This window comes from Sphaerodactylus townsendi, linkage group LG07 (genome assembly GCF_021028975.2).
Source record: "Sphaerodactylus townsendi isolate TG3544 linkage group LG07, MPM_Stown_v2.3, whole genome shotgun sequence".
Taxonomy (NCBI): Eukaryota; Metazoa; Chordata; class Lepidosauria; order Squamata; family Sphaerodactylidae; genus Sphaerodactylus; species Sphaerodactylus townsendi.
Genome location: NC_059431.1, coordinates 118,312,599 through 118,333,021, shown reverse-complemented (window position 1 = coordinate 118,333,021; position 20,423 = coordinate 118,312,599). Strand labels below are relative to the sequence as shown.

The 20,423-nt window shown below is 48.7% G+C and overlaps 2 protein-coding genes across 10 annotated transcripts in view; one reads left to right on the top strand and one right to left on the bottom strand.

The window, feature by feature from the left end:
• The window catches only part of POLR3A (RNA polymerase III subunit A), a 59,132-nt gene extending 55,740 nt beyond the window's left edge, over positions 1-3,392 (bottom strand). Inside the window, 2 exon segments of the mRNA XM_048503955.1 lie at positions 1,459-1,594; positions 3,252-3,392. Coding sequence (XP_048359912.1) covers positions 1,459-1,594; positions 3,252-3,376 — 261 coding nt within the window. The 5' untranslated portion in view covers positions 3,377-3,392.
• A 1,551-nt stretch (positions 3,393-4,943) lies between these two features.
• On the top strand, positions 4,944-14,878 carry RPS24 (ribosomal protein S24). 9 transcript variants are annotated; one of them, XR_007244980.1, is made up of 9 exons: positions 4,944-5,032; positions 5,302-5,367; positions 7,881-8,090; positions 9,160-9,270; positions 9,386-9,388; positions 10,152-10,169; positions 11,522-11,540; positions 12,438-12,461; positions 14,801-14,878. XR_007244980.1 is itself a non-coding variant. In XM_048502635.1 (8 exons), exons 1-6 carry the CDS (start codon positions 5,030-5,032, stop codon positions 10,155-10,157), a joined length of 399 nt encoding a protein of 132 aa, XP_048358592.1. In that variant the 5' UTR covers positions 4,944-5,029; the 3' UTR covers positions 10,158-10,169; positions 12,438-12,461; positions 14,801-14,878. The 9 variants fall into 9 exon arrangements, 3 of the variants coding, with proteins under 3 accessions (XP_048358592.1, XP_048358593.1, XP_048358594.1); XR_007244981.1 differs by having other exon boundaries at positions 10,152-10,188; XR_007244983.1 differs by lacking the exon at positions 9,386-9,388.
• The last annotated feature ends 5,545 nt before the right edge of the window (positions 14,879-20,423 follow it).

Genomic DNA, 20,423 nt, shown 5'->3' with positions numbered 1-20,423 from the left:
TGTATAGAGCTATGGTGCGGCTTCATTTGAAACACCATTGATGGTTCTGGATGCTAGATCTCAAAACGTACATTGCAGATCTGAGAAAAGTATAAAAGAGGTCAACCAAAATTATCCAGGGGTGGCAGCACTTTACATAGAATCACAGAGTTGGGAGGGCCATACGGGCCATCCAGTCCAAGCCCCGCTCAATGAAGGATACAGCCGAGAGAATCCCAAACAAGGGTTCGTCCAGCGGCTGCTTGAAGACTGTCTGAGAGCGGGGAGCTCGCCACCTTCTTAGGCAGCTGATTCCACTGCTGATCTACTCGCACTGCAGAAAAATATTCTTAATGTTCAGTCAGCAACTTTTCTATAAGGGAAGGCTAAAACTTCGAGAAGTTATGAATTTTGACAAATTGACTCGGAAATTGTGAGATAATTTGGAAAAATCTGAAGACACATGGGAGCCATATATGGAACCAATTGGCCATGCTGGCAGGGGCTGGTGAGAATTGTAGTCCATGAACAAATGGAACACCATAGGTTGGCCACCCCAGGTTAGGTAACGGCTACAAGCAGAAATGGCTTTAAAGGGAAGTCAGATTCAGGGAGAAGAGGTGCATTGGAGACTCAATGGAATCTCCACATTCAGTGGCAGCAAAAATACCAGTGCAGCAGCAGCAGCAGCAAACCTTTATTGGCATAGACAACAGTACAACAATAATAAAAAACGGATTTAAAAGCATATACAATACAGGAAATAAATGTTAGGTCGAAGGAAATCTACTGGCGTTTAGTAATTTCCAGGAGAAAGTCTGCCACTATCATACAGAGAGAAGGATCAAGATTGTCCAACAAGTAGTGTAATCTAATTAAATCAGGGAGATTGGGTAAATGTAAAGGAGTAAGATTCACATACTTGGATCTTGAATCTGAGACAGTGTAGTAATTGGTGGGTCAGAGATTCAACTGAGCTGTTGTTACATGGGCACAATCTTTTAGCCTTTTCTTGCCATGTAACAAGGCAGAAGGCATAACATTAAACCTGGTGAGCATTATGGCTCTCCTTTGAACAGGGTTTATTAAGCAATACAGGTAGTGTGCCAAGTGGCCCCGTTCAAATGGGAGAGAAAAATACAGGGAGGAGCACGTTTTCTTGGCTGCGGTGATTAGGGTAGAGAACTCTCTATCCAATAGTTGACCTTTTAATTTTCTATAAGCTTCTGAATAGGACAAAGGGCAAAGTGAATCCACTGACAGTCCAAAAATACCAGTGCCAGGAGGCAACATCAGGTCCCCAGTGCTCTGTTTACTGGCCCTCCAGTGGTTAACTGTTACGTGAAACAGGATGCTGCACTAAATGGACTGCTGGTCTGATCTAACAGAGCTCTTCCCAAGTTCTTATTTATGCGCTTCCTCCTTGTATTTTTGTTCCACTTCCAGACCCAACCCGGAATCCAAACTCCGCAGTCTTACCATACGGTGGTCCAGTACGCCATGGAGTAGAGGAGAGTGGTTGTTGTCTTGACTGTAAAGGTTCTTACTGACCACCTGGATGTGAGCCTGCTGCCTCATCTCTTCAGCTGATTTCATCCCAAAGCAGATGTGGCTTCTAGAACAGGAAACATTCCCACAGGTGGTCATGTGACAGGGATGCCCTTGGACTGCTCTGAAGCATCAGGTGGCAACACCTATGCCGCCCTCCCCTTTCATTTGCTCATTACAGGCCCATGAGAACAGCTGGGTTCAATGCAACCGCAGCCAGGCCCTATCCTCCCAGTCAGAGAGTGAAGAATGGAACAGTCAGGCAACCTTCTGAAAGCAGACCGAGGAGAGGGGGGAGGAGGAGGGGAGGAGGGGGGGAGGGGAGGAGGAGGGGAGGGTTAAGCAAATCCAGGGTCCCTTCTTGGATAAGCTCAGAATTCACAGTTCAAACCTCATTCATACTCCAAAACGCACTCCAGCAGAGAGATGGCTGTCACCAACCCACAGAACTGTTCCAGTGACAGCAAGATATTTAATTAATTAATTAATTAATTAATTAATTTGTAGACCGCCCCATCCCCGAGGGGCTCTGGGCGGTGCACAACAATATTCATTACAGTCAATAAAATTATTAAACCAATAAAATCTATTAAAATCTATTAAAAGCAGCGGTCAATACAAGATATCAGGCGCCCCAAAAACCCAATTTAATTAAAGGCCTCCCTAAGGAAAGGGAACGGCCGGACTCCCCTCCAGGAGGGTAGCATATGGTGGTAATCAGATATAGAGAAGGAGAGAGGGGGGCGCACATTTCAGCGACTGGACACTCCAAAGGCCCGGTGGAACAGCTCAGTCTTACAGGCCCTGCGGAACTCACCAAGGTCCCGCAGGGCCCAGACAGCTGGAGGAAGAGTGTTCCACCAGGCCGGGGCCAGGTCTGTGAAGGTCCTGGCCCGTGTGGAGGCCAGCCGCATCATTGAGGGGCCAGGAACCACCAGCAAATTTTATTACCCATTTATACCCCACTTTTCTCCCACAATGGGGGTTCAAAGTATCTTACATCCATCTCCTCTCCTGTTTTATCTGCATAACAACCCTGCGATGTAGGTTAGGCAGAGAGTGTGCAACTGGCCCAAAGTGACCCAGCAAGCTTCCATGGCACAAGCGGGGATTCGCACCCAAGCCCTCCAGATTCAAGCCAGACAGCTCAACACGGCACAACCTTCATCCAAGGCATAAAATATGAGCATCGGTTTTCTCTCTTAATAAACTATTTATTAAAACGTTGCATTCAGCTTCTTTATACACAACAGGTTCGAGGTGGCCTTGCAGAAGGATATTTAAACACAAGCGCAGAATAACAGCAAACAGCAAATGCTGGAAAACCAGGTAAGCGTCACTGATCAAGACCAATGATAGGATAAACATAAAAAGGATTTGGTGGTCTGAGCACTGGACTAGGATCTGGGGGGCCCGGGTTCAAATCTCCTCTCTGCCACTGGGTGGCCATGGGCCAGTCATCCTCTCTCAGCCAAACCTACCTCACAGGGTTGTAGTGAGAATGAAGCAGGGGCATGGAGCCGCTTTGGGTCACCATTGGGCGCAAAAGTGGGAACTACATAAAGTTAGTTAATAGACACAATAATGCCAGAGTCGCATCTGCCCCCCCCCACGTGTCCCCCCCGCTTTCAGAGGCGCTCTTTCTCCTCCCTCAGCCTCCTGCCAATCACACCCAAGCCACGCCCCCCCCCCCCCGCGAGGCCCGGCCGGTCCGCGCTCCTCACATCTTCTTGGCCACGTCAGTCTCGCGAAACTGCTCCTTCACCATGATGGCGCCGGCGCCAAAAGCGCAGCCCCGTCCCCGTCCCAGAAACAGCGGCGGCGACAGCTGCAGCGGCCGGTCCCTCATGCGGCCCCGGCCAGCCGCCGAAAACCACGCCCCCCGTGGTGACGTCTCCGAGGCGAGAGCGGGCGACTTCCGGGCAACCCGCCCCTCCCGCTCCCCGCAGCGCCTCCCGCAGGGCAGGAGGGGAAGCGCAGTCTGGAGTCGACGGCGAGGGAGCGCCTCTGTGATAAACGAACTTCAGACGGTCGACCAAGAGCGCTCCTTGGGCGTAGAAAGGCGGGGGAAAGGGGGTCTTGTGGGGGACTCTGAGGGCGTTCAAAAACTTTATTCATGTTGGGTGGCCAAAAGAGCTGCAGAAGGGTCGGTTTCCAATGCAGCACAATTGCCAGCGTCGCGACGTCTGTTGATGTCTATTGGACGTCACGTCCAGTCCCTCTGGGACCCAGGGAGACAATCCAGACACTCGGCCAGACGGAACCTTCCAGAAGCCTTGGAATAGGATCGTCCAAGCAGCCAGAAACCTCAAAGACAGGACTCGCAGGAGACGGGGGACATCTAGTGATGCAGAACAGCTGTGGCAAAGAAGGCCTGCTGCTCAGCACGAATGAATGAATGAATGTTTATTTACGATTAACAACCAGTAATGCAATAATTCCTAAAAGGCCAAATTCCAAGTTTTTACAGACATCAGAGGTAAAAAGTTACAGTATAAAATAGAACTTATTTTAACACTCCTCTAAAAAACTGGTGTCCTGTCCACTTGCTTTCCTGAATTTACTAAACACAAAAGCAAGCTACATTACTGGAAGTTCTTTGGTCCTTACCCAACAGCAAATAGTTCCATTTCCATTTATTGCCTTTTCCAGCCCATCCAGTCAAGTTAGGCCTCCAGATTTCTTCTCTAAGCTTATCATGTAGGGGCCACTTAAGCAACTTGTGTTCAAGGGAATCCACTTCTTCCAGGGAGCAACCACAAAGCCTCTGTTCATAGGGTATTTTCTTGAATCTGCCCTCTAAGACAGCAGATGACAGGGTGTTCCTACAAGCCAATGAAAACAGAGCTCCTGGAACTACAACTGATTTCTAGGCTACAGGGGAATGGCAAGCTGCTTTAGAGGGCGACTTCTATCATGGCATTGTTTCCTGCAGAGCTGCCTCTCTTAACCCCCTCTCTCCAGGATCCACTCCCAAAATCTCCAAGAATGTTCCAACCAAGAGTTGGCAAGTGCCTGACCCAGGCTGGTAAACTCCTGGAAATGTGGGGATGCAGCTTGTAGAAGGCAGAGGCCACAGCCGAGTATCATGCCACAGAGAGGCCATCCTCCAAAGCAGCCCTGTTCTCCAGGGGAACTGATCTTTGTAATTCCAGGTCTCCAGGCTCCACCTGCAGATTGGCAACTTTACCCCCACCAACTTCCATGGGACTCCTAAAACAATCTAGTCACGTGAGGAAAGAATTGGTCCAGGGGTCCTTTCCCCTTTTTACGCAGGCCATTGGCCGGACACCCTCGTTTCCGGCCGCTCTGGACTGGTCTTTTTCTCCCGTCTCTGTAGCCTCCCCTCTCGTCTTGCGTCTGTCCGGCCGGAGTTTTACGAGTTCTGTTCAGGCATCTGCCGCGGTCGCCTGCGCGTCGCTGGCGAGGACCCACCTTCCGAGCGTCGCTATTTGATTGGCTGCTGCGGAGCGGCGCTTCCTTTCCTCCTTCCCTGGCCAAGATGGTGCGTGTCGGTCGAGGCCCAAGCCCTTGCCATCCCTCCCAGCCCGCAGCCATCCCCCCTCCGGCGACCCCCGCGACCCCCGCGCTTTCCCTGGCCCGCGCCGCTGCCGCCGCCGGGCTGCTCATTTTGCGGGAGCGGCTCGCGGGAGGCGCCCCCGACCCTCTCCTCCCTCGCCCGGCCGCCATCGCGCCTCTCTCCGGCCGGGCCTGAGGAGAGGGGAGGGGGCGGCTACGGGTGCCTGAACGGCCCTTTTTGCTCTTTCTCCGCAGAACGACACGGTGACCATCCGGACGAGGAAGTTCATGACCAACCGGCTGCTGCAGCGGAAGCAAATGGTGAGCCGAGCGACTGAGCCCGGCCTGGGGCCTCTCCCTCGCCCCCTACTTTGTCCCACACAGCCGCCGCCGCTTCTGGGGTGCACGGAGCGCCCTCCCCCTGGGCCAGGGCAGCGCAAGGCTCGAACCCAAGAGGAACGAGGGGGACCCATTGCGGCCTTTATTGTATAGGGCTGCCTTTATTGCATAGGGCTTTTTCAGTGCGAGCTTTGCTGGTTTAATGTATTGCCGAAGGCTTTCATGGCCGGAATCACTAGAGTGTTGTGGGTTTTCCGGGCTGTCTGGCCGTGTTCCAGTAGCATTTTCTCCTGACGTTTCTTCTGCAACTGTGGCTTCAGATCCTCTGAAGATGCCAGCCACAGATACAGACGAAACATCAGGAGAAAATGTTACTGCAACATGGCCATACCGCCTGGAAAAACCACAACACCCTTTGCTGGTGTCCTTTACTTTGTCCCTCTTTTCTCCCTGATTTCTCCAAAGCGCCTCACATAATTCTTCTTTCCTCCACTTGACCCTGATGAGGAAGGGGCGGTTGAGAGCACGTGTTCACCACATGAGCAGGGATTGGGACCTGGTACTCCTAGAGTCTAGTCCGATGCTTTAACCCAACGAACAAAGAAGTTGCCAGAGAGTGGTGAGAACGTGCACCCGGTCTTTTACAAAGCTGGTAGAATCCATATTGAGGGACTGTTGTAGTAAGAGTCACCTAGGAAGGTGTTCATTTTCAAAAGGTTTTCACAGGGTGAGTCAACAATCTGTAGGGTTGCCACCAACCAGTTTGGTTCACAAATGGTTGCCGAAGGTTTCCTCTGTTTTGGAGTTCCTATTGGTCTTCGTGAAGTTGCTGGCTTTCTCTGTGGTCCTCTTGTGTTTGTGTAGTTGTGTGTTGGAGGGAGCTGTCTTTTAGGCAGTGAGGGACACTGTGCTGAAGCATAGTGTGGTACCATTGTTTGCAAGTAAGAGCTGTAGGCTTTTCAATTTTAGTTTCAAATATATTCTGGGTCTTGTGTAGTAATTTGGGCAGGCGTAGTTTTTGAGCTGAGCACCAGTGGGAGGCGGTGTGGTTGCTTGATGGTCCTTTGCTATGTTCCTGTATAGTGGGGGCGGGGGAGGGGGCAGTTTGCTGTGTAGAGAGAAGCAAGAGAAATAAGTGCACCTGACGTAGAGGATCTTAAAAGGTGAAGTGTGTTCATGTCTAATAGACTTCAGTCCTGTTCTGTTTACCTAGTGGGAGTTTTTGTGGTTAACCCCAAGTGTCCCCAAAAGCAAAGCAGATCTTTTAAGTTTGAATCAATACTGAAGCTTAATTTGAATTTGCCTCTGAAACACTAGAATAGATCACTGGCACAAGAAATTAACCATGGCATTGGACAGATAGTATCTGTCTTTTGTTTGTTTGTTTTTAGCACTGCTGTTGCTGGCTCTTCTCTGGTCCTCAGTTACCTCAGCTTGATCCTTTCGTCTCTGTCCTGTGTCATCCCCAAAGTTGTTCCCCTTTCTCTGTCCAAATTGTGTGTTACCTCCTTGCATCTCTGTAGTTTTTTTCTCAGGCCCCTGTACCTTGATAGCCCTCACATTTGAAGCCTTCCTTGCTTGGTCATATCTTCAGCATCTGTTCAGAATCTTCCAGTTTCCTCAATTGCCCTTCCTCCTGCCTTTACCTGAAATGACCTTCCAGAATACCTGTGTGATGTGGAATATTTATGTGAATACTCGAAAAAGCACACCTTTCTGAGAAGACTACTGAGCTAGCTGGAATCCACGTGTTTTCCTTGTTTATTCCTCACCTGTTACTCCTTTATTGCTTTATGGTGTTGAGTTATATCTTAGTTTGTATGTTCTTCTGGGATGGCCCTTGATTTCACTACTTACTGTGTTGATGGTGCTGTATACATAATGAGAAAGTATTGCGGTTTTGTTTGTTGTCTTCCCACTATTCCACAAGAAGAAAAAGAAGAGTTTGGATTTATATCCCCCTTTCTCTCCTGTAGGAGACTCAAAGGGGCTTACAATCTCCTTGCCCCTCCCCCCTCACAACAGACACCCTGTGAGGTAGGTGGGGCTGAGAAAGCTCTGAGAAGCTGTGACAAGCCCAAGGTCACCCAGCTGGCGTGTGTGGGAGTGCACAGGCTAATCTGAATTCCCCAGATAAGCCTCCACAGCTCAGGTGGCAGAGCTGGGAATCAAACCTGGTTCCTCCAGATTAGATACATGAGCTCTTAACCTATGCACAGTGGAGTGCTGCAATGAATCTTTATCTTTCTTTTCCTCTTCCATGTAGGAACAGCTTGCCTTGTTTGTTAAATAATGCCCCAGATGTTAAAAGAAGGCACCTGAGTAATGCTTGTGTCCTGCCATACATAGACTCAGCTACTTTATTTAGCTTAAGCTGGCTCATAGCTCAGTGTAAGCTGTGGTCATGCTTGTATCTCTTTCTATAAGTGTGTGTTCACAATAAATACAATCCCTTTTTAAATAAAGGAACTTGTTCGTTCTGTGTCTCGCTGCAGGTGATTGATGTCCTCCATCCCGGTAAAGCCACCGTCCCCAAAACTGAAATCCGTGAGAAGCTGGCGAAAATGTACAAGACGACCCCCGATGTCATTTTTGTCTTTGGCTTCAGGACTCATTTTGGGGGTGGGAAGACAACTGGTTTTGGCATGATCTATGATTCCTTAGACTACGCCAAGAAGAATGAACCAAAGCATCGGCTGGCAAGGGTAGGCACCGGGATTGGTTGCCTGGCGTGGAGAGGCTGGATGGTTGTGTTGAAAGAGATGCACAGTAAAGAGATTTTATTTAAAGTATTTCTGTCCTGCATAGTCTGTTTAAAACAAATAGAGCTAGTTAATAATCACTGGTTAATGCTTTTGAAGGCCAAGAGGGACCCTTAACCAGTGACTTAAGAAAATGGCATCTTAAGGGATTAAACTGTTTGTCTGTGAAGAGTTTGCTAGGTTGCAGCTGCTTACCAGAAAGAGCCCAGTCATTAGTGCTCACCCAAATATAAGAGAGCGTGTGATCCTGACTGGGGGCTAGGCACACAAGGGAAGAGGCGGGTCTTCCTGTGCTGTGGTCCCAGGCCATGTCTGGCTTTTATATCGGCAACCAGCACTTTGAATCAAGCCTGGCAGCATTCTGGCAGCCTTAGGCGAAGTGTGATCGCCATAACTAAATCCCACAAGCTATCCTGCCAAAGTGTTTTAGGCCTTTTGATGCTTCTGGAGAGTTTTCATGAGCAGTGGTTGATCAGTCTTAACATGGCTGTAAATTGATAGTCTGGTCATGATGCTTGCTAGAAGGCTGGAGTTGGCCCACCAGCTGAACCAAGCCGAAAGCACTAGGTCCATCTGATAGCCTACCCAGACTGCACCTGCTCATTAACAGCCAAGAGCAATGCAGTCCAAAGCTGGATGACTCCACAACCCCAGATGATCCTTCGCAACTGGAACAACCCCAATCTTATACAGAGTGTGTGATGCTTTGTTTTTATACTGTGATGAACAGGACTATGAAGAGGTGGCATAGAAATATCCTAAATAAACACTTTGAGCTTCACAGTATTGGCTCTTGTCTGTCCTGTGACAAGTTGCCTGCTGCATTGCTTGACAGTTAAAAAGGAGAAGTAGACTAGGATGTTATTTGCTAATTGATGAAGCTTTGTGCCTAGGCTTTTGTGATAAACATATGGCAGTTATGCAAGCTTAGGTCACAGACATGGGTCGACATTTGAAGCATCTCTGAACAGAGCTATCCAGGGCACTTATTTTCTCCTGCTTCTTTCCTTAGCATGGCCTGTATGAAAAGAAAAAGACTTCTAGAAAGCAACGGAAAGAGCGTAAGAACAGGATGAAGAAGGTCCGGGGCACAGCCAAAGCAAGTGTTGGGGCCAGCAAAAAGGTACGGTTGGCCCACCAGGGCTCAGGGCTGCATTGTTCAAACTGTGTTTAGAGTTTCTCATCAGCAGAACATTTCTTTTTCTTTCACCTCCTCCCCTTGCATTTCTGGATTGCAGAAGGTAACTCTTGAGATGCCGCTGTGTAGTTCTTTGCTCCTTGAATCGTTCAGTGATGGTGCACCTTCTTATTTCCTAGTTAGAAGGAAGGTGTTTGCCTTTGCTTGTAGAACCTTCCCCCACAGATGGAATGTTTGGAGTGTCTGGATTTTCTTTTAATTGCACCAGTAGAGTTGTTTGCTTCTCAACTTGTAAGATGGACGGGTGACAGTTAAGGCGAGTGGTGCTCTCCTGTGAGCTGGGTGGCCGTCAGAAAACAGGAAGCTCGGGCATTGGGGTTTAACCGTGTTGGAAGTAGACCAGGGGTCTGCAACCTGTGGCTCTGGAGCCGCATGCGGCTCTTTCAGCCTTATAGTGCGGCTCCACATGGCCTGGAGGTCGGAGGGTTGCGTGGGCGTGTCCCTCCAGCCCTCCAGAGCAGCGCTGGAAGGAAAGGTAAGTGGAGGGGCTGAACCAGAGGTGTGGAGCCGCCTCTCCGGCTCAGATCTTTGGGGCCATGGAAAAGGAGTCCAAATGGCTCTTTAGGTGGTAAAGGTTGCCGACCCCTGAAGTAGACTGTACAAGTTGTGCCTAACAGTAGCATAGAAGACAACACCAGCACGGCTTAAAGTAGAATTTTGAGTGTTTTTGGTTCCTCTGGAAGGGTGGAGGGGATAAAGGATTTGCTTAAAGGTGGTTGATGTGTTTGTGAATCTGTTCTCAGCTAGCTGGTAACCCTTTTACTTCTGCCTTTCTTTCCTACTTTCTTGGGATTCTTGTTGTTCAGAAATGAAGTGTCTAGCAGGTACAGAGAAAAAGCATGGGTATGATTGCCTGAACGACGTAACACTTGTTTGACTTTTCCAAAGCTCTCCCGCTTTGTCTGTGTGCTTTGGCTTTGGGGCTGACTTCCCTGGCCCTTTTGTGCACTGTTGAGTTTGAGATAAAACATTTGCGTGGTGACAGAAGTCTTGGTCACAGAGGCCGGAAGCCCCCCAAACATCTCTTGCATGGTTCTGCACAGCCTTTCTGGAAGTGTTACTCAACACTTCATTTTCAAGACCCGTTCTGTGTATTAAATGCTGCTAGACGGTGGCGAACCTTTGGCACTCCAGTTGCCATCAGCCCCTGCCATAACATCTGGAGTGCCAAAGGTTCACCACCACGGTGCTAGGAGAACCCCTTCAGTTTCTGGAGTAAAAACCCAGCTGAACACGCTGTAGCTCATAATCTCAGTATCTGTTTCTGCGTGTGGAGTGTCACGGGTTTTCTCTGTCAGTGTAGCTGGCAGGCAACACTTAACACAAACTCACATTCACCTTGTCAGTGTCTGTCTGACAAGACGCACCCCCAGTCCCCTTTGCAAGATTCAACTGTGATGTCTTGCTTGAGCTTGCGGTTGTTTGTCTGTTCTCCCCCCACCCCCAGTACCCTGGATAAAGAGCACTTTATCCAAGCAACTCCCCCAGGAGAGAGTTTGTGCTGGAATATTGGCAGCGGCGTGTGCCAACACTGCTCAATAATGTTAAATGTACGGGTATGGTAGGAACGTGATTTCTTATTAATGGTTTGAAGTGACACACTGCATTAGTGACCAGAACAAAGAAGTCATATGAATACAGATAGCATCTGGGTGACTGTCTAAAGCAGTGGTTCTCAACCTGGGGTCGGGACCCCTTTGGGGATCGAATGACCCTTTCACAGGGGTCGCCTAAGACAGTGGTGGTGAACCTTTTCGAGACCGAGTGCCCAGATTGCAACCCCAAACCCACTTGTTTATCGCAAAGTGCCAACACGGCAATTTAACCTGAATACCCATGCCATAGGCTCGCCACCACTGGCCTAAGACTCTGCATCAGTGTTCTCCATCTGTAAAATGGATAAATGTTAGGGTTGGGGGGGTCACCACAACATGAGGAACTGTATTAAAGGGTCATGGCATTAGGAAGGTTGAGAACCTCTGGTCTAAAGCCTGTTAGAGCAAGCCTTAAGGGGGTGGGGGCAATAGTGAGCCAATCAGAGGTTGAGGAGCCAGACTTGTCCTTCAGTCTTGATGATTTTTTTTATTTTACTGGACCATTTTTTTATTTGTTGCTGCCACAAAACCTAATCGGAATCTCTTCATGGAATCTCTTCACCGGTTCCATTCAATCATAGGAGACGAAGTTACTGTTGTGTAAGTGAAGTATAACAGAGTGGCTGTTGGCTCACAGTAGATCCAGTAGTACCTGTTGCCCTGAGTGTGTGATGTTTGAATGTTCCTCTGGGAGACCTAGGTACAATTCTTGGGAGGCTGCTGGAATGTTGACCCAGCATTTGTCTGGGTTTTCGAGAGTTTAAATTCAGCCTTATTTGTTTGGATCTGCTATATGCAGGCAGGCAGTTGTGTTGGTCTGTAGCAGCAAAATAAAAGGGGAGTCCAGGGGCGCCTTTTAAAGGCAAAAGCAATGGATTCCAGCATGAGTTTCCGTGGCTCATTTTGTGTAATCAACAAGACCCAGTTTGGACTTGCAAACCAGCTCTTGTTAACCCTGACTACGTGCTACTCAAATGCAGGAGGCAAGCCATTGCCACCCTCTCCGAAGCCGTCTGCTATTGGTTGCATTTAAGCCTCTTGGAAGCTCGCTCTTGCCTAACTTTTATTACCATTAGAGTCCTGTCATCGTGGCCCGCACATGTAAAGAGGTGAACGTGGCTGCTATTTGACATTGGTTGTTGGAACTTGAGATTCAAAATCTGATGCTCAGGACACCTGGGGAGGGGCTGGGGCTAAGTGGAAGAGCGTCCTCTTTCCATGCAGAATGTCGCAGGGTTCAGTCCTCGGCATCTCCCGTTAGAAAAGGATCAGAGAAGAGGTGATGCGCTGGACTTCAGTAGGCAAGACGCTGGCAGCCAAAGTGGACTTTGATGGCCCAGTGGTCTGATTCAGTATAAGCTTCGTGCGGAGGGCAGCTTAAATAGTTTTGGAGACTCAGGAGCATAGATAAGGTTTAGAGAGCGAGGGTTTGTGTGGCAAACAAGGCAACTTCTGCCGCACGCGTCCTGACGCTTGTTCCTTTTTCTTCCCTTGCAGTGAGCCAGCCACCGAATTTAACAGGTACCAGCTCAAGTTTTTGTGTTTCAGTCTGTTATTTCTGTCTGTTCCCTGCTTGATCCCTGGACATTGGGCAGTTTATGTGATACGGGCTTTCTGGAGCAACGTCCAGGTTTTCCAATTGAAATAAATATTTACGTAATGTCGGCAGGCAAAGGTAAATAACACCACGTCCAAGCACTGGGCTTTAGCCATTCTGACATGATTGACTTGCAATTTAACCGCTTTGGCAGCTGCAGATGAACAGACTGTGTTTGCATACGTGGATGGAAAGATTTTCAAGCTCCACATCACCGACTGCTGGACATGAATATTCCACTCCATCCTCTGCGGGGATTTTTTCCTCACGAACAAATTGTGACACAAGACTCCAGTTCTGGAGAGCTCTGTTTTTGTTAAACAGATCAGCAAATATATACAGTCAAACCTATACTGAAAAATTTGAGGCCAACCAAGCCTAAATAACAAGGACTGTATATATAGGGATACAAGGCAATGAGGTATAAGCAGTTAGTTTGAGTATAATTTCAATAGATACTTCATAAACCGTTCATAAAGATTATTCAGAAAGATATATTGTGATTATTGAACTGGATATAAAGGTAATAAACAAACATATAATGAGAGCATGTCATAAACATTGTCCATGAGGTACGAAACCTGCAATAGTCATATTGCGTTCCAGTCAGTTGAAAGAGTCAGTATCACCAATATTCAATGAATAAAAAATATTAAGACAAATTGTGGTAGTAGACAGCAGCAGCTCCAGAAAGTGATGAATAAACTACGGCGACAGCAGCCACATTCGCAGAACGCGTTGCGCGCTAGTCCACAATTTCAACAGAAATTTCTTCAGTGCGTTCAGGTAAATCTATTAGAAACAGAGATTGAATTCTCTTATTGTGTGTTTAGCTAAGTAAAGCAGCATACAGCTTCAACATTCAGTGATACTGATTCTCAACTGACTGGAACGCGATATGACTATTGCAGGTTTCGTACCTCATGGACAATGTTTATGACATGCTCTCATTATACGTTTGTTTATTACCTTTATATCCAGTTCAATAATCACAATATATCTTTCTGAATAATCTTTATGAACGATTTATGAAGTATCTATGGAAATTATACTCAAACTAACTGCTTATACCTCATTGCCTTGTTTCCCTATGTATACAGTCCTTTTTTGAGTTCTGTTTTTGGCCAGTCATGAGCCGCTCACTTTCTGCCACTAGCTTGATCCTGAGTTCTGTGGCCTGGGACTCTATAATCTATCAAAACTAGGACAAAGAGGCTTAGAGACAGCTTCTATTCTAGAGCTGTGGCTATGCTAAATTCCGCAGCTTTGTGTTGATGTGTTTGGGGCTGTGTAGGGATGGGTGGAGGAAGGGGAAAGTGAGGATGGGGTATGAGTCTGAAATTGTGCGCATTGAGGAATGCTGCTGTAAATTTCGTTGTGCGTGCACAATGACAATAAAATGCTTATGCTTAATCCCGTAGTTGGAGGGGCATTTTGACCTTTTAGAATCTGCCGTGATTCTTCTCCATCCCCAAAAGAGGGTATAAAAGCAGTACTTGTTCCCGCCACTTACAAAGAGCTGCGTTTGCAGTCTGCATTCCTAAAGAGAGAGATGCTCACTTTCATTTGTGGCCTGTGGTTGGTGAGACCAAGCTGCCTGCGCCAAGCTCTGTCCTGCTCACTTTCTGGGCAGGTGTGGGGACATGCCACTTTGGTGATTAGTGCTCAGAAGAGCAACAGGTGGCACCTCAGCCCCTCAGTGAGTCTGGTTGGGCTAGAGCCATGGGGGAGTGAAAGGAGATGTATTAGTAAGAGGATAAAAAGCATGCACAGTTGGAAATGCACTGCAACACCTTCTGCCGGGTCGCTCTCTTCCTGGCTGGTTGCCAAGGGGTTCATAACCAGGGGCTTCTTGCCTCCTGCCAGCAGTGTCGTCGTGGTTAAGAGTAGGTGCACTCTAATCTGGAGAACGTGTTTGGTTCCCCACTCTGCCACTTGAGCTGTGGAGGCTTATCTGGGGAACTAGGTTAGCCTGTGCAGTCCAACACACGCCAGCTGGATGTCCTTGGGCTAGTCACAGCTTTTTGGAGCTCTCTCAGGCCCGCCCACCTCACAGGGTGCTTGTTGGGGGCGGGGAGGGAAAGGAGATTGTAAACTCCTTTGAGTCTCCTTCTAGGAGAGAAAGGGAGTAGTATAAATCCAAACTTCTTCTCACCATTTCAATCTTCTAAGTTTAAGAGTTGAGAGCACAGAGAGGATTGTGAACTTTGTGGAATGTTTATTGTACACACGAGACTGATATTCTTTTTCCATTCCCTTACAGAACAGTTGAATTATCCCGGTGGGAAATGTGCCGGTTTTGCTGCAGGTCTTCAAATAAATTTTATAAGAACTGAATCTACGTATGACTCCCGTGTGCATTTTTGTGCTTAAAATATTTCCTTTGCAGCCTTTCCTCTGGTGTGTTAGAACAGTTTGTGTGAAAGAAAATACCATAGGTAAGAATCTTCTAAATCTGGTAGCCGGATGGAGAGGAGCTGGCAGAAGGAATCTAACCAAGCTACAGTGTGCACATCTTAATGAACTTCACCCTGTCATGAAATTGTTCAGCTGTTGGAGAGATTATTCAAAAGGCTTATATCCCACCTTATTTCCCTGGACTCAAAAGGATTCAGCAGCCTTGAGGAGGCCAGGTGGGCCAAGAAGAGCGTAGTATGTATAATCTAGCCCAAAGGTCCTGTTATTTTATGCAGATTTGGAAGCCTCAACCCAAACGGTTGTTTAGTCCAGAGCAGGGGGTCTGCAACCTGCGGCTCTCCAGATGTTCACGGACTACAATTCCCATCAGCCCCTGGAGAGCAATCTGCGTAATTCCACCCTTGCATCCTACTACCATATGTCCCGAATCGGTCTCTGCGCTCGGCAGAGGCCAATTTACTGGTGATCCCTGGCCCCTCGATGCGGCTAGCCTCCACCCGGGCCAGAGCTTTTACAGCTCTGGCCCCTGCCTGGTGGAACGCTCGCCCTCCAGCTGTCAGGGCCCTGCGGGATCTTAGTGAGTTCCACAGGGCCTGTAAGACTGAGCTGTTCCGCCGGGCCTTTGGGGAGGCCGGCTGCTGATGGCCCCCCAACATCTGTAACAGTGGATCCTGCCGCTCCTCCTCCTGGTCTTTTTAGGGGATTGTCAGTAGGCGCCATCTATTATGTTTATTTTAGTATGCTGCGTTTTAATGGGGTGGGGTTATTTTATTTATATAGAGCCAATTTAATTAATATTTATTGGATTTGTTTTTGGTTTATGCGCTCTATTTTGTTTGTTGTTCACCGCCCTGAGCCCTCCGGGGGAGGGCGGTATATAAGTTTAACCAATAAATAAATAAATACTGTGTGCCCTCATTGCCAGCTGCAGGAGGCTGAATCCTTTTGCTGTCCTGACAGTGGCAACATTCTGTTAAGCCCTTGGCCGTACTTCTGGCCCTCCCCTGCACATTTCCTTGCCCACGCCTGTTCTGCTGGCTTGCGCTCCCTGTTGGGACTCCCTCTTGGGCAAATTGGAGCAGCAGTGGTGGTGTGGTTAAGAGCTGGTGCACTTTAATCCAGAGAAGCGGGTTTGATTCCCCGCTCTGCCACTTGAGCACAATTACTTCTTTCTTCCATTTTCTGACTGAGCGCCAAATAAAGGCAAATGTGAGTGGACGTGACCCACGGTCACTCAAGGCCCTCAAGACTCCCCAAGCCCAGATCCCCCATGAACTCTTGCTTGAAATGCCTGCCTCCTTCCAGGCAGAGAAGAAATCATCTTGGATCAGGACCATAGAATGGTCTCAGGGATGCTATCTAAATGATTGAGATACATTCTCTGAACCATGCAACTGTTTAAAATGACAAATTGCTGCTGCTAGAAAGATATATGTAACCAGCCTGCTATATGTATCCACTGCCATCTGTGCATTTTTCCCTAGATCTTTATGGCTTCACAAGCTTTGTAGACAGCTAGGCTTCCCCTGGTACTCCTGTCCCATGGGAACGGTGTGACATCCGTTATCTCGAAGGGCAGGAAGCCAGGTGGCTTTCTCTTGCTATCTGCCGCCGACCTTGGGGCACCTTAGCTCCAAACTGGTTTTCACAAACTCTTGGGAAAATGGGAAGGGGTTCTCTACAGGGGATAAAGGGGACTGTGCATGCCAGCTTCATCAGAACTGGCTTTGCCAAGTGTGCTGCTTCGATGCCTATGTAATGAAGGCTACTGATCAAAACTTCAGAGTCCGTTTATTGGCTTAAGGTTGCGAAGACTTTACAGATGGCCACAAGGATAAGCATGTGGAAGGCTCAAGTAGCAGATGCCTTTGTGGAATGCCTTCCCCTCCCCCCTTCATTATTACCCCATGACTCCGACCAAGGGGTTTTTAAACTTTTTGCATGTCCAAATAAGTTTTCCCTTGTGTTCTAAAATAGCAGAAGCCACCCCCAAGGAGGTTGGAGGGAGGAGAGCAAACCTGGACAGAGGCCCCAGTTACACGATGCAATCTTTGGCAAGGTAGAAACACTGAAAGGCTAATAATGTATGTGTGTGGGGGGGGGGGTTTGCTGTCAAATCACAGCAGACTTATGGCTACCCCACAGGATTTTAGAGGCAAGAGAGGTTCAGACGTGATTTGCCATAGCTGGCCTCTGTGCCACAATGTTCCCTGGAGGTCTTCCGTCCAAAAACTTGCTTGGGTCAAGGCCAAGAGTGTGTGACTGGCCAAGGTCACCCAGCAAGCTTACACAGCGTGAGTGGGGATTCAAAACTGGGTTTCCTAGATCCTGGTCCAACATCTTAGCCATTATCCCACACTGGCTCTCCCAAATAGAGGACATAAGACCACCCAACTAAGAACACAACAGGAGACACCTCGCTCACCCCATCCCCACTGCAAATCTAGAAAAAAATCCTATCAGCATTGACACGTTTTTATTGTACTGGACACTTGTCGAATGTCCCAACCTGTCTCACACAACTCAGATGTACTGACATTTGAAATCCTGTGAGAACCGATCAAGGAACAGCCATGGCTGTGGGAAGAACAGCCTGCCGGAGACCCATGTTCCCCTTGCTGCGGCTGGCACGGTGCAGTAACCAAGAACGGGTAGCAACAAAAGAATTCTGAGGAATACACGCATCAAGGAAAACATCTTCACATTCTTCAGATCAGCAGCTCACCAGAAAGGAATGCTGTGTCTAGACCAGTGATGGCAAACCTTTTTGAGACCAAGTGCCCAAATTGCAACCCAAAACCCACTTATTTATTGCAAAATGCCAACCCGGCAATTTAACCTGAATGCTGAGGTTTTAGTTTAGGAAAAAATGGTTGGCTCCCTCTCCCTGTGCCCAACCCGCTCGAGCAGGGGCCAGCCTGCTCTTGCCTCCAGCAAGTCCTGTGCGCACCGCTCTGTGCCTCCTCTGCGCCCCCCCCCCCCCCCCCAGACAGCAGCCACCCGAGCACAGGCACCGGGCCCACCAGCCAAGTCCTCCCTGCTCACCGCGATGCGCGCACATTGTGCTCAGTGGCCCAGGCCAGCCTAGATGTGTATGTGTGTGTAGGGGGGGTGATTTTCTGACCCCCACATGACAAACTCTGTGTGAGTGCCCACAGAGAGGGCTCCGAGTGCCACCTCTGGCACCAGTGCCATAGGTTCACCCCCCAGACTTGAAGTGAGTGAACAGTGCGACTGAGCACTCCCCTTTATGCACAGATAACCAGATAGATGATGATGAAGAAGAGGAGGAAGAGGAGTTTGGATTTATATCCCCCCTTTCTCTCCTATAGGAGACTCAAAGGGGCTTACAATCTCCTTGCCCTTCCCCCCCTCACAACAAACACCCTGTGAGGTAGGTGGGGCTGAGAGATCTCCGAGAAGCTGTGACTAGCCCAAGGTCACCCAGCTGGCGTGTGTGGGAGTGCACAGGCTAATCTGAATTCCCCAGATAAGCCTCCACAGCTCAAGCGGCAGAGCTGGGAATCAAACCCGGTTCCTCCAGATCAGAGTGCACCTGCTCTTAGCCACTACTGCTCCAGCCTGACGGCATTCTCTGAATAGAAACACTTCCCTACCCCTAAAACTGTGCAGCATTCAAACATTCAACCTGTCCAGCCCCAAGCCTGCAGGTATACATCCCAAGAGCACAGTTCTCACCCAAGGTGATACCCATCTGGAGATCCCCACACACATGATCATTGATCGATATCCCTTGCACAAACCTCAGGCTGAAGCAGGGGCCCCTGTGACACACTGCCTACAAACAAGATGTTGGTAACCTTCCCAGCTGTTGCATGGAGGCCTACGTGATCACTGGCAAAGGGAGGAGGGGGCAAGGGGGTGTCCATGTGTGCAACATGATTGGTTGCAGGCGAGGAAGGAGTGGTTCCGTGAGAATCTTCCAAGAAAGGTAAGAGTTGGATACTATTCGGGCAAGGAGCAGGTGTATTGTCGAAGGCTTTCACGGCCAGAATCACTAGGGCGTTGTGGGTTTTCCGGGTTGTATGGCTGTGTTCCAGTAGTGTTTTCTCCTGACGTTCTGCCTGCATCTGTGGCTGGCATCTTCAGAGGATCAGGAGAAAACGCTACTGGAACACGGCCATACACCCTGGAAAACCCACAACACATTCTGCAACTATTTCACTCTTGGACTTTTGGGTTCTGCAGAGGCGAAGGAAGGCCTGTGCTTTTAACATCTGATCTATGTAAAGAATGAAGCCAGCATCTACATTTCAGGCAGCCAATAACTGAGTCCACTTAAGAGAAGAGGAGCCTTACCTAGGCTCTGCTAGCCAATGACTTCAGAATGCCCCAAATAAAGACAGGGTCGCAAGAAACACAACAGCAACCAACAGCTTGCCTGTCCACCTGCCTCTCTAACTGAGGCACAATAAGGTTTTCTCCTCTCCAAGTTGACCTATAGCAGTGATGGCGAACCTATGGCACAGGTGCCAGAGGTGGAACTCAGAGCCCTCTCTGTGGGCACGCACAAATAGAGTTCGTCATCGGGGGGATCGCCCCTCCCACACACACATCTAGGCTGGCCAGGGCCGCTGGGCTCGATTATTAGCATTAAACCTAAGACCAAGTTTTGGGGAAGCAGTGTAGGTAACCCTGTTAAGCGCTGTTAAACCCCACTGATTTTCATGCCAAGAACTAAAGCGCGATCCTTTATCTGGAAGTAAGCTCGGTTGCTGTCAATGGGGCTTGCTTCTGAGTAAACCCTCCTAGGGTCGTGATTCACCCGTTGGAAGAGATGCACGGTTGCTTCAAAGCAAAGCCACCAACTGCCACCAAGCTTACTCCTGAGTAACGTACGCCTTGGAGTCAACTAAAACTTCAGTATTCAGGTTAAATTGCCGTGTTGGCACTTTGCGATAAATAAGTGGGTTTTGAGTTGCAATTTGGGCACTCGGTCTCGAAAAGGTTCGCCATCACAGCCCTATGGTAACTTCCACGGCAGCCTGAAGGGGCCTCAAGAACTGAAGAGAAGGAGCAGAAATTGAGCCCCACCCCCACCCCCCGGGGCCATCCATCGGGTGCTCTGTGCTCAACGGTATCCAGCAAGAAAACGCAACTGAAAACGAAAGGGCAGAAAAGGACACTTCGAAGATGGGCTCCACAAAAGGATGGATTTTGCTGGGTAATGGGGAATTATATAAATCATATGCTATTTTGCCCCAATCCAAGTTTTTCCACCAAATAATGGGAGTTCCAAACTGCGTCCCTTACGCAGCCCTGTGTTTAGAACTGGGGCAAAACACCCTGGAACATAAAGCTTGGCTTAGAGCCTTTAGATTTTGGCTCCGCCTTCACTACCTGCCATCCGAATGCTCCCTTGTCTCATTGACACTACAGGACACGCAGGCTAACCCCTGGTTTTCTCTAGTCGAGAGAAAGATTATTTCCATCGGCCTGCCTATTGA

Coding starts and splice junctions, on each gene's coding strand:
- RPS24 (XM_048502635.1), top strand. Junction 5,368..7,880: donor TGCTGCAGCGGAAGCAAATG/GTGAGCCGAGCG, acceptor GTCTCGCTGCAG/GTGATTGATGTCCTCCATCC. Junction 8,091..9,159: donor CAAAGCATCGGCTGGCAAGG/GTAGGCACCGGG, acceptor TTCTTTCCTTAG/CATGGCCTGTATGAAAAGAA.